Source organism: Myotis myotis, unplaced genomic scaffold, assembly GCF_014108235.1.
Source record: "Myotis myotis isolate mMyoMyo1 unplaced genomic scaffold, mMyoMyo1.p scaffold_m19_p_4, whole genome shotgun sequence".
Taxonomy (NCBI): Eukaryota; Metazoa; Chordata; class Mammalia; order Chiroptera; family Vespertilionidae; genus Myotis; species Myotis myotis.
The window spans coordinates 119,673,277-119,687,103 of NW_023416346.1; the positions used below are offsets into that span (position 1 = coordinate 119,673,277).

Consider the following 13,827-nt stretch of genomic DNA (forward strand, 5'->3'; position numbering starts at 1 on the left):
GTTGAGTATGCGTATTAATTTTAAAATAATGTAATTTTAATGAAATTCTTAAATAAAACAATGCTGAATAGATTTTCCTCTTTAATAACTTAGAAATTATAAGTAATATCTTAATAAAACCTAACATTAAAAATTCTCCTGCCCTAGCCAGTTTTTCTCAGTGGTTAGCGTGTTGGCCCGCAGTCCAAAGGGTCTCGGGTTTGATTCCAGTCAAGAGCACATATCTCAGTTGCAGACTCGATCCCCAGCATTGGTTGGGGCTCATATGGGAGGCAACCAATCAATGTGTTTCGCTCACGTCGATGTTTCTCTCTATCTCTCCCCCTTACTTCCACTTCTAAAAATCAATGGAAAAAATATCCTCGGGTGAGGAACAACAACAACAACAACAAAAAATTCTCTGGTATCCCCATTGTCTTGATCAGGGCAATGTTCCTTAAGTTATAACCACTTGACTATTGAATTTGAAAAATGAAAATCATTATCATTAATTTATGTGGCTAGCCCTGAAGAAATAGGCTACAATCTGAGGGAAGTCCGTAAAAGTTTTCTTTCTGACAATTTACTAGAAATAGAGACATTAAATAAATCAATGTACCAATAAATATTAAATATTCATTTACTCATTATTTACATACTCTATTATAAACTGGGTTTGAATTTATTCTTGATAAAGATATAATAATGGCACTAAAAGAAGAAGTAAAGAAGAGACCCATATTGAGATGGGAGAAGTGGTAAATTCAGAAAAACTAAGGATAGTTAGAAAATGCTGAGGTTTCTAGCAGCCAAGCAAGCTAATAAAATAAATCATACCAGTTTGTCAGGATTAACAAACTTGCATAGCTAGTTTGCAAAAGAAAAATCATGTTGGGAAAAGGAAAAAGGATATCAAGTTATTTGAGCCCCAGACATGCTATAAAGCATGTTAGTTTGGTGGTGTAAAAGTTTAGTGTGTCCTTTTATCAAAAAGCCTGAGACTGGGTCAAGGACACATGCCTGGTTGTGGGCTCGATCCCCAGTAGTGGGTGTGCAGGAGGCAGCTGATCAATGATTCTCTCTCATCATTAATGTTTCTATCTCTCTCTCTCCTTCTCCCTTCCTCTCTGAAATCAATAAAAATACATTGCTTAAAAAAGCCTGAGACTGGGGTGAAGGAAATAAGGAGTAAAATCCTATTTACTGGATATGAACAGATAGGTTGTATTCTAATTTCATAACTCATCTTTTTCTGTTTCCCACTTTCCATATCTGAATGGGAATGGAATAAAGACCAGAATAAGGTTTAGAAGTCAACCGGTCTCATAATGATCAGGCCTTGGGCTGTGGGTAAACTCCCCCGAGCAAAATAATTCTGCCTGGTCACTTCAAAAATTCAGCTCTGTTGGAGGGCATAAATGCTTTCTTCCAGTGAATGAATTTCCAGTGCAGGGTCTTCGCAGTCCACAGATCTGATCAGATATGCTTGACAAGACTCTATGTGGCAAAGGCATCAGAGTCCAATGTTAGCCAGAGATGTAGACAACAAACAAGAAAAGTGGACCAAATGTGTTGTCATTGTAGAAGAATACTCAAGACAAAGGCAAGAGTAGTGTCCACACTTATTTCAAGAGAATTCCAATGAGATTTCTAAACTATTTGTTGGGTGTCATTTTATCAAAGGTTGCTTAAAAAGAACTGTCATACTTGGGGTCTGATTACATTCTTGTGATGAGATTTAGTCAGTAGAGAGTTGTGAAACCTGGATCTGTTATGGAAATTATATTTGACTCCTTGAGTAGTTTCATGAGACTCTCCTATGAGCCAGATTTAGCATTAAATGATAGAGCAGGTTCTGAAATGTGGCCAGGGCACTAGCATTAAAAGGATCTTTACCCCAACTGAAAACTACTACATGGGCATGTACGGAGGACTAGGAACAGCAAAAACCCCAGGCACTTTCCTCGCTCTCACTTTTTCTTTTCTTCACTCTCACTCTTTCTAAGAGAAATTAGAAGGAGATGAGATCTCAGTGCAGAAGAGTTGTCACAGTTTATGCCAGGACTTTGATGATACGAATTATCTCCATGTGATTAATCTTAGGCACGACACACAGTAATAACAGTAGCTAACATTCACTGGGCATTTACCATGCACCAGACATTGTGCAAAGCCTTCTACGAAAATTATCTCACTCGGTCCTCACCATAAACCAATGAGGTAGGTGCAGTAATCCCCCTTTATCCACTGTTTCCCTTTCTGTGATTTCAGTTACCTGTGGTCAACCACAGTCCAAACATATTAAATAGAAAATTCCAGAAATAAACAATTCATACGTTTTAGCTTGTGTGCTGTTCTGAGTAGCATGATGAAATCTTATGTTGTCCCACCCAGGATGTGAATCATCCCTTTGTCCAGCGGATCCACACTATGTATGCTTCCCGCCCGTTAGTCACTTAGTAGTTGTCTTAGATATCAGATCGGTGATGAGAGAGAGAATATTCACAAAACTTTCATTACAGTATATTGCTATAATCGTTCTATTTTATTATTAGTTATTGTTAATCTCTTACTGTGACTAATTTGTAAATTAAACTTTACCATAGGTATGCATGCACAGGCATACCTCATTTTATTGTGCTTTGTTTTATTGCTCTTCACAGATACTGCCCTTTTTACTAATTGAAGACAAGACCCTCCACCAGCAAAAAAATTACAACTCACTTTACTGGGGTGGTCTGGAACTAAACTCAAAATATTCCCAAGGTATGACTGGATAGGAAAAACCAGAGTACATATAGGGTTCGGTACTATCCATGGTTTTAGGCCTCCACTGGGGTCCTGAAACCTATCCCCCACAAATAAGGGGAGACTACTGTACTTTTGTATCCCTATCTGATTCACTGCAATGAAGGTTTAAATTCTCTACCCCTTCCTTTATCCATACCCTTGGCTGTGAGGCTTTGAAGTTCCTTCCACTAAAAATGCACAGTATATTTCCCTACTCTGTCAATCTGGACTGGCCTTGTGGCTTGCTTTAGTCAACAGAATGCAGACATGATACTATGCCAGTTATGAGCTTGGGCTCAAGAGGCCTCACAGTTTACAGTTTTCTGCTTAAATAGAAAATTTAAAAATATTAAAAAGAAAATTCCAGAAATAAACAATTCATACGTTTTAACTTGTGTGTTCTGAGTAGCATGATGAAATCTTATGCTGTCCCACCCAGGATGTGAATCATCCCTTTGTCCAGCGGATCCACACTATGTATGCTTCCCGCCCGTTAGTCACTTAGTAGTTGTCTTAGATATCAGATCGGTGATGAGAGAGAGAATATTCACAAAACTTTCATTACAGTATATTGCTATAATCGTTCACTTGCTCACTTGCACCTCTGCTATCACTAAGCAGAGCCGAGTCATCCAGATCACCTCTGCTGAAGCCAACTAGACCAGCCAACCCCCAGACACTCGAGAAGCCTGCCAAAATAAGCAGAGTTGCCCTTGTGAATCCAACTGACACCAGCTGTATCAGCAATAATTGTTTATCGGTAAAACCCACTGAGGTTTTGTGATTGATCATTATGCAGCATTACTTTAGCAGCAGAACTCATGTACCATTTATACAGGAAGACAGAGGTACAAAGAGATTAACTAACTTGCACAAATTAATAAGAGTAGAGCTGGGATATGAGATGCTAATGCAACATTGCAGAAAATAGGATGCAATTTCTATATGTCAATATAACTATATTTAAAGCCCTTTAAAATTCAAATCTCAGAGAAACTGATCTTGACATTGTGGCTGATACCATTGACTAGACACACAGAAACAGGCACACTTGGTGCCAGAGAGGATATCCTTTCTTTGCATGACTTGTGTAGAATGGCTATCCTGAGACCAACCCTCATGAGTACCAGCATCTGCAAGGAACGAAGAACCCCTCGTATCAGAGCATTGCTATAATGAATGACACTGACTTTCATGTGACTTCTGCCATCAACGTTAGAGTTACATCTCATTTCCTCAACCACTGAGAGAAACAGTGAGTGGGGGAATGGGAGAACTTGAATATTAATTGCAGGACATCAATTCAATTATCTTGGTTCACTAATGAGGTGGACTCCTAGTGTATGGAGGTTGCAAGTTCAAACTCCACCACTGCAATTGGACCCATGTGGGTACTTAAGTCTTCGGCACCAGCTGCAGCAGTATGGGGTGGGAGGAGAAACCTGTTCTTGGAATAAGAATTACTACAGGAATTGCTCACCAGAGCAGCTCGGAAACTTGGAAGCTACTGTAGGTCATCTATTTCATTACTTGAGGACATGAACAATGTCTTTACCATAAAGAGAAAGGAAGAATAAGCTACTAGAGTACAGGAGAAATTAGTGAATTGTTTTACACAGTAAGTAAAGTTTTAATTCTTCACTCAGTAAAGTCTGTATCTGAAGTGTAATAAAAGGTTTGTTCCTCGGTAACTAGATTAACCTTCTGTATACAGAATGTTTTAATGTATAAGAGACCAGTGACTTTAGCTTTGATTTGAGGGTTGACAAAGGCTCTCTCCTTGACTAAACTTTAGCCAGATTCCTCTAAGCCAGCGGTTCTCAACCTGTGGGTCACCAACCCTTGGGTAGCGACCCCTTTGGGGGTCGAATGACCTTTTCACAGGGGTCGCCTAAGACCATCGGAAAACACATATATAATTACATATTGTTTTGTGATTAATCACTATGCTTTAATTATGTTCAATTTGTAACAATGAAAATACATCCTGCATATCAGATATTTACATGACGATTCATAACAGTAGCAAAATTATAGTTATGAAGTAGCAACGAAAATAATTTTATGGTTGGGGGTCACCACAACATGAGGAACTGTATTAAAGGGTCGCGGCATTAGGAAGGTTGAGAACCACTGCTCTAATCCCTCTTCTTTTTTTCTTTTTCTTTTTTTAAAATATTTTTAATTGATTTCAGAGAGAGGAAGGGAGACGAGAGAGATAGAAACATCAGTGATGAGAGAGAATCACTGATCGGCTGCCTGCTGCACACCCCCTAGTGGGGATCAAACCCGCAACCGGGCATGTGCCCTTGACTGAAATTGAACCTGGGACCCTTCAGTCCACAGGCCGATGCTCTATCCATTGAGCCAAACCAGCTAGAGCTAAGCCCTCTTCTTTATTAGGTCTTGACCTTGGCCTCCATCCTGTCCTTGCCAGGCCTGCACAGCCCAGTTTTAGCAAGAATCCTGATTAAGTCAGTTTAGAGAGAATCCTCCACCCTTTATAACTGAGAAGCATACATATCTATTTGGTCAAACTCTTCAAAACCTGCCCCCCTTGCTAGCTGAGCACTCTGGCCTGCCTTCAGCAAAAGTCCCCTGATCCTTGATGTCTCCTCTTAGTAATTTTCCATCCATTGATCCCCTCAATATGCTGGTTGGCCATAAATCCCCAGCTGTTTAATCCAATCTCTCTCCCCTACTGTGAGAGTCTTCACACCTTTTGCAATAGTCCTGAATAAAGTCTTCCTTAGCATTTTAACAAGTATCAGAATATTTTTTCTTTAACAGGATTCACCCTATAACAAAAACACAGAAAATTTGAGAGAACACCAAAAAAAAAAAGAAGAAGAAGAAGGAGAAGAAGAAGAAGAAGAAGAAGAAGAAGAAGAAGAAGAAGAAGAAGAAGAAGAAGAAGAAGAAGAAGAAGAAGAAAAAATGCCTATTGGCTGAATTGAGTATATGAATAAAGATAAGTAGTTTGGGACACTATCATGAAATAAAATGATATGGTTTAATAACTTGCTTCAGTGAAAATGTTTAAATGGGAGCTCCAATTTCACTGAATTTTCTAGAAATGACAGTTAAAGCAGAAAGATTGTCTGTGGATTGTTTGTTGTTGTTTTTTGCTTCAACACTTAATAGAAAATTGTTCTTGGACAATTTCACATTTGCCTTAGTAACTAAAGAATGGTAAACATTTTAAAAAGACTTTTTGATGAAAAATCTTACAGAGCCTTAGGTCACCATGCCAAATATCAAGGATCACTCCTCAGAGTGATATATGTAGAAAATACTGGAAATTGAACTCAGTGTGTGGACTGAGCCAAAAAATATACCTAGAAAGTTGTTCTTAGATGAATTTTCTGATATCCAACTTATTTCTTATTGTTTCTTCTGAAAATTATGGAACATAAAAATGCAATGTCCACTGGTTAGACTTGAATTGATTAAAATTTCAACTGTATTTGTCTTTAAAATATTGAAATACTAGAAGCAAAATCTATTCCAACTGTTTCCTATCTCTAAAATACTAAGAAATAGAAAAATGTGTCTTTTCTTTTTATAATATATTGATATATGAATAAGTAATATCTGATAAAGGTGAATTAATTACTAAAAAAGCTGCTGAGTCTCCTCATTATGACAGGTCTCTCCATGCCAGTCATGAAAATGGTGCAAATTCTAGTTTTTTGTTTAGAGAGAAGCAAGGGAATAGAGCACTGGCTTAAAGCTAGATCATCTGGGCTTAAAACCTACAAAAACCATTTTTAGGCTGTATGTTCTCGGGAAATTTACTCTCTTAACCTCCGTTTCCTCATCTGGAAAGTGGAGGCAGTAATAGCAGTTATAGGTCCATTGTGAGGATTGAATGAGTTAACATATGGAAAGCACTTAGAAGAGTGCCAGACATTCAGTTAAACCTCAGTCAAAGTTAACTACTTTATTGCCACTGCCATATTTTTTAAAACATTATAGCCTGACCATCACAGTCACACTAGACTCCTGGAGACCACCCCTTCCCAGCCATCACTGGAATCTTCACCTGCCCTCCATGGATGTGGATATCTATGTGGGAGCATTTATTCACATATTACAGATATCAATTCTCAATAATAAAAAGGAAATGGAAGAGGAAAATTACAAGTAATAACTTTAGAAATCCCTCTCCCCCCCATGTACACACATACCCCTCCCTAATCCTCTCTCCAATCATGTAGAGGTCATGAACATACAGAACAGGGTGTGTCACAGTGGCACTGGAGCAACATCTCTATTTACAGTGACAATGCATCGTGGATTCACTAAAGGAGTCCCACTTTCATACCCTGTGTATAACTTTCCACACAATGTGTTAAATATTCAGCTAATATGCTATATTTTAAAATTATGCATGATCTTCAACTAAATAACAAAAAGTTAAAGAAGTTCTCTGAAATACAAGGTCCTGATTTGGAGTTCTGAAGATTGGGGAGAGAATGTTAGTGTTTAAAAGCACAACATTGTATTCCCCAGGATATATTAAGTTTGGCTTCCAAAGTATTGACCAAGATTTAAAATGTGGGAGTTATTTTGACCCTGTGATCCCACTTCTAGGAATATATCCCAAGAAACCAGAAACACCAATCAGAAAGGATATATACACCCATATGTTCATAGCAGCACAATTCACCATAGCTAAGATCTGGAAACAGCCTAAGTGCCCATCAGTAGATGAATGGATTAGAAAACTGTGGTACATCTACACGATGGAATACTATGCTGCTGTAAAAAAGTAGAAATTCTTACCATTTGCAACGGCATGGATGGAACTGGAGAGCATTATGCTAAGTGAAATAAGCCAGTCAATGAAGGAAAAATACCACATGATCTCACTCATTCATGGATAATAGAGACCATTATAAACTTATGAACAATAATAGATACAGAAGCAGAGCTGCCTCAAACAGATTGTCAAACTGCAGCGGGAAGGCCGGGGAGGGCTGGGGGGCAGGAGGGAGGGGGGTAAGAGATCAACCGAAGGACTTGTATGCATGCATATAAGCATAACCAATGGACATAAGACACTGGGGGGTAGGGGAGGCCAGGGGATTGTCAAGGGGGCGGAAAAAAGGAGACATATGTAATACTCTTTGTAATACTTTAAGCAATAAAACAATAAAAAAATTAAAATAAAATAAAATGTGGGAGTTTTCACATAAAAATCCAATTTCTGACTTTTCTAAAAAACAAAACAAAAAAACACTCCAGAATCCTTGCAACCCTTGATGGGCACCTGCATGAAGACAGCCAGAGCTAGACCGTGGGTAGCACATGCATGCCTCTCCACCACTATTGTGTCCCAGACACTGAGCCCCAGAGACAATTACCATTCATCACTGGACTTGCCCTGGTTTTTGCTGATACCCAGCCAGCTTTACTCATGTATGTTAGTTAATGTTCCTAATTGACTGTGTGGGTATTTGAGCTTGGATCCTCTGGCTTTTGATTGAGTCCTTTGCACTCCCAGACACTAAACATCTTTTAACTTGCAGTCTCCACCCAACCCAGTCCCTGATCCAACAAGAACCAAGCCTCCAAGATGCTTACATCAGAGTAGGGTCTGGAATTCCTCTCCTCCTCTAAGCTGGTATGCCAGAGAACCTGAAACATCCTCATCAAGTAGCAGCTTGGCTCCCACTCCTATTCCCAGACCATGAATCCTGGTATTGTTTGAGTCCTTCCCTGCTGATGTTAGAGTCCTCCATGAAACCTGGCAGGTCAGGAACCAAGGACCTCACCTTCCCAGCCCTGGCTACTAGCACCTGCTCACCCAGGGACTGAGCTCTGCTACACTGAACTCACGAGATCCCTCTTCAATTCATTAGATGGTCACTGTTCAATATGGTAACCACATGTCCAATATAACAGCCATACATGGCAATTGAAATGTGGCTAATCCAAACTGAGATGTGCTACAAGTATAAAATACATATGGGGTTTCAAAGACTTAGTATGAAATGAAGTATATAAACTATAACACTAATAACTTTTACATTAATTACTTGTTGAAATGCTCTCTCCCAAACTCTATGATAAAGGGTGCCAACCAGAAGCAACCCTGTCATTAAGAGGCTATAGAAACAGAAATACTGAGAAGCAGGAAGTCCCTTGGAGAAACCTAGGTACCAGTTTTCCAAGGAAAACTAGATATTTGGGGGTGTGGGGGCCTGGAGGCCCTCACACAGGATTTGGGACAGTCCATTTAAACCAATTTGAACCAGGGAAAAGTTTCAATGATCTGAAAACTGAAGAGGTTCCTTGTATTAATGCAATGGACTTTCATAAATGAAGTACTGCTGTCCAACTCAACAGCCTGCCCTGCTCACATGAATCACCAGGACAGGGTTTTTTCGTGGTTAACTGCAAATGAATGATGTGAAAGCCTTGCTACTCCAAGTATGATCCCTAGAATTGCAACATCAGCATCACTTGGGAGTTTGTGATGCAAATTCTTGGGTCTTACCCCAGACCCAAGTTAAAAAAATCCTTGTTAAATGCAATGAGATCCTCCTGTGATTCCTGTAGAAATCAGAGTTCGAGAAGTACCTGAAGTTTACCCTTCTGACTGTGTTCATTTGCTTAACAACAGATTTTTGTAAATAAAACAAAGGCAGCCTTCCTTCTAAGTTAGAGTCTCTGGAATTTGTCCCATTGGGGATCTTTCTGTTTTCCTTTGGGCTGTAGCTAATAATAAAAAATATTTTTCATGTAAATAAATCAGTACTTCCAGGTAGTTCTTGGATGGGAGCCCTGTAGCAGGGTATAAAAAGCCAGATATTTCTCATGTAAGTTTCCAATTTAAGTTTTCCCTGAGGCAAACAGCTTCGGGCGTAAGGGATGCAAATAAATTTATGCATAATAGATGAGTATCTATGTTAACTATCACACTACCTCCATGGCCATGTACATCAAAATAAGGGGGGGGGGGTTGGAATGCCAAAATCTACTTTGTTTTAGAATGTCACACTCTAACACATGAAAATGGAACTTTCACACCAAAACTGAGAAAAACAAATTAATCCACATACCTTTCATATTACTTAAAATTCTTCTACTGCCAAAAAAGTCCCACTATATAAAAAAAAAACCATTGTCCCTTAATTGTTTTTATATCCTTCCAAGAGGTTATGTCACCACTGTGATTATCTGATAAATTTCAACCCATTTACTCCAACCAAGGAGTGAAAGAAAGCACACAATGGGAATATGGAGTATTTTGAAATAAGACATTAATTCTTCAGTGGAATTATTTGCAAGAAGAGGACTTGTAGGTTCAAATATAAAATCTCAAACATGGCTTAATTCTCCAAAGTATCAAAAGACATCAAAAATCCAGGTAAACGTATTTAGATTTATGGCATTCCAAACGAACTTCAACACATAATACATAGTTATGCATTACATATCAACACATAATACCAACCAGTTGGTATTACCATGTAGCAGCCCATAATACCAACCATGTGAAATAGCATAACAGACTTTCTTTTCTCTTTGCCTCTAAATTCAAGCTGCTGTTTGCCTTTAAATTCAACCTGCATCCAAGCTGCTCATATATTTGTGTATGGTTGACTATAATGTACTGTTATTAGTGAAGGGGAGCAAAATATACCACCCCAAAATATGCCTCTTTGTCAGAGTAATTATTTGGGGCTGATTAGTTTTGAGAGGCCCCAGACACAAGAGAAGCTCTAAAAATAGAGAAGTTACCTTTTTGTGAGAGAAATTAACGTTTGCAACAAAAACCTCCATTATAAGGGTGTCTGCCTCTGTGTACCATGAAGAAAAGGATGACTAAGTCTCCAGAAACCCTTATCGCTAGAGAAGGCACAACAACCTTACCTTCCTTTACTGTGCTTTTCCTGGTCACCTCCCATAACTGCCCCTCCCACTCCAACATCTTTTGTCTTTAGCTGGGGATGGTATTTAAGGTGGTGCTTTGGCCTATTTCCGGGACTTAATATTTCTGGGTCTCTCCCATGTACTAGTATACAGGAGGTGTACATGTTACTAAACTTCTGTTTATTTTTCTCCTATTAACTGGTCTTTGATTATGGGGGATCTTAGCCAAGAACCTAAAAGGATAGGGGGAAAATCATTTTTTCCTCCCTTACATTAGTTAATCATGCCTAGATATTGTGCTTCATGCCATTTGTAATAAATATTTCTTCACAGCCCTAGCCTGTTTGGTTCAGTGGATAGAGCGTCGGCTTGAGGACTGAAGGGTCCCAGGTTAAATTCCAGTCAAGAGCACATGCCCAGGTTGCGGGCTCAATCCCCAGTATGGGGCATGCAGGAGGCAGCCAATCAGTGATTCTCTCTCATCATTGATGTTTCTATCTTTCTCTCCCTCTCCCATCCTCTCTGAAATCAGTAAAAAACAAACAAACAAACAAAAAAAAAACATATTAAAACAATACACAGCTTCCTCCAATGCAGCTGAAACAGATGAACAAGAACACACTGCCAAGGTAAGGAATCTCTTTAAATGTATGAACTTCAAACTCACCTCGACCTTTACTGCCTCCAGGAAGCCATACTGCATTTCCTCAGTTTTCTCATTCTCCCACTCCCCTAGACAACTATTTCACACCTTCTCCTCTCCCCACCAACCTTCAAATACTGTCCTAAACTCAAAATTTATATACCCTCCTGCCTCCTTGACATCTTCACTTGGAAGTCTAATAAATCTCAAATTTGACAGGGCCAAAACTAAACTCCTGATCTCCTCTTCCAAACCTGGCTTTCCCACAGTATTCCCCTTATCAATTAACAACTCCATACTTCCACTTAATCAGACTCAAAGCTCTTACTCTCAGATCCCTCATCCGATCTGTCAGCAATCAACTCTACACTTCTGAATATATTCAGAATCCACCCCCTTCTCACACTCCTACTGCTACCACCTAGTTCAAGCCACTTTCATCTCTGGCCTAGTGCCTCCAGCAGTCTCCTAACTCCTCCCTGCTTCTATCCTTGATGCCCTATAGCAGTGATGGCGAACCTTTTGAGCTGGGCGTGTCAGCATTTTGAAAAACCCTAACTGAACTCTGGTGCCGTGTCACATATAGAAATTTTTTGATCTTTGCAACCATAGTAAAACAAAGACTTATATTTTTGATATTTACTTTATATATTTAAATGCCACTTAACAAAGAAAAATCAACCAAAAAAATGAGTTCGCGTGTCACCAGTTCGCCATCACTGCCCTATAGTCTCTTCTGAACAAAACCGCCAGGGTGATCCTCTCAACGTAAGTCAGGTGACATCAGGCCTCTGCTTAAAAGCCTGCCTTCGATCTCCACTTCACTCAGGGTAGAGCCAACATTCTTACAATGACCTACAGGCCTTACAAAATGCCACCATCCCTATTACTGCTCTGACCTCAGAGTCTATTTCTCTCACCTTCATTCCTCCCGCTCCAGTCTTGTGGACCTCCCTGCTATTCCTAGATCTCGCCAGGCACATCCCTGCCTTATGGCTTTTGCTGTTCCTTCTGACTAGAACACTGTTCCCCCAGATAGTTGTCATACCTAATTTCTCGCCTCCTCCACATCTGTGACTAATGTCATCTTCACAGTGAGGTTTTTCTTGACCATCCTATTTAATCCTACAACACAATCCATACACCCACACTTTCTGGCATGCCTGATTCCTCTTTACCCTAGCTCCTTTCTCATTTTTCCAGAGTTATTGTCATCTTCTAACACACCTGTTAATTTATACATTGTGTTTTCTACTGTCTACCCCACTTCCATTTGGATGTCAACTCAGTGAGGTCTGCTTTGTTTTCTTATGTATCCCATGGCCTAGAACAGTGTCTATATTCGGCATATAACAGGTGTTCAATAAATCTTTTTTGACTGACTGAATGAAACTTAACCTCACCTCTTATTAAATGTATTTGGCTGGGCCATTAATGCCAGTGCATCAATTACAAATAGCCAGGGACCATAGGTACCTAGAAATTCATTACACAGTTCTTTCCACTTTCATATGTTTAGAAATTTCCAAAATAAAGGGTTTCTTTTTAAGTTTATGAAAAAAATAGACACAACGTGTTTTCTGTGAGATAAGTGTCACGCCCCTTTATTTTTTAGAAAACTGTATAAGGAGAGAAGAAAAAAACCTGCATCTTATTTTTAAGCCACTTAAAAATTGTTAAATAAAATTGTTAAATATATTGCAAATCACTCCATCTCTGGGTCTCTGGCTTCCTCATCTCTAAAACAGAGAGTCCTGACTGGAAAAACCCCTACCTTTTGTAATTACAACAGTTCAAATATCCAATCATAAAATTATCTAGGCCCTTTTTTTCCTAAGCACAGACTTCACACATTTAATTTCTCCAGGGGAAATTCTGACTCTATGTGGCTTGATTTCATACTTTTCCCAGTACTAAATTTTCTTCATTTTCATGATTACGTTCTGTGTTTGAGTTTTTAGTCAATATGAAACTGATAGCAGCCTGTTGGCCATATCCATGTCAGATCTGGTTAGCTGCCATTGGCTTTGAGTTGGGGAGCAGCACTTACCATCTCCTTCTTATCTTCCTGGAAGTGCACATCCACAAACATTTTTCCAACAACATAAGGGAGGGCACTTTCGATAAAGTTTACACATTTGTCCCATTGAGGCAACAAAGTTGTCGTCCCCTGGATTACCTGTGGGAGACAATCAATCCAGATTTAGTTTCACTTGGATGAAACCTATGGCTGAAAAAAAAAATCAACAACCTGAAGAAAACAGTCTATGAAACAGTGCACATCCCACCCATATACATGTGTCTGATAGTAGAGCCAAAGGTAAAATCAGATGAAGAAAAAAATCTGCTTGTCCCCAGGTATATTTAAATTGAAATAAAGCCCTAGCCAGTTTTGCTCAGTGGATAGAGCATCAGCCTGGAGACTGAAAGGTCCTGGGTTCCATTCCAGTCAAGGGCATGTACCTTGGTTGCAGGCTCCTCCCCGGCCTGGGCCCTGGTCGGGGTGTGCAGGAGGCAGCCAATCAATGTTT

The 13,827-nt window shown here is 39.4% G+C and overlaps 1 protein-coding gene across 1 annotated transcript in view; it reads right to left on the reverse strand.

The window, feature by feature from the left end:
• Positions 1 to 13,827, reverse strand: part of PHEX (phosphate regulating endopeptidase homolog X-linked) — a 200,880-nt gene that overhangs the window by 121,445 nt on the left and 65,608 nt on the right. The window contains exon 11 of the mRNA XM_036305892.1: positions 13,347 to 13,475. Coding sequence (XP_036161785.1) covers positions 13,347 to 13,475 — 129 coding nt within the window. The remainder of the gene's footprint in view (positions 1 to 13,346; positions 13,476 to 13,827) is intronic.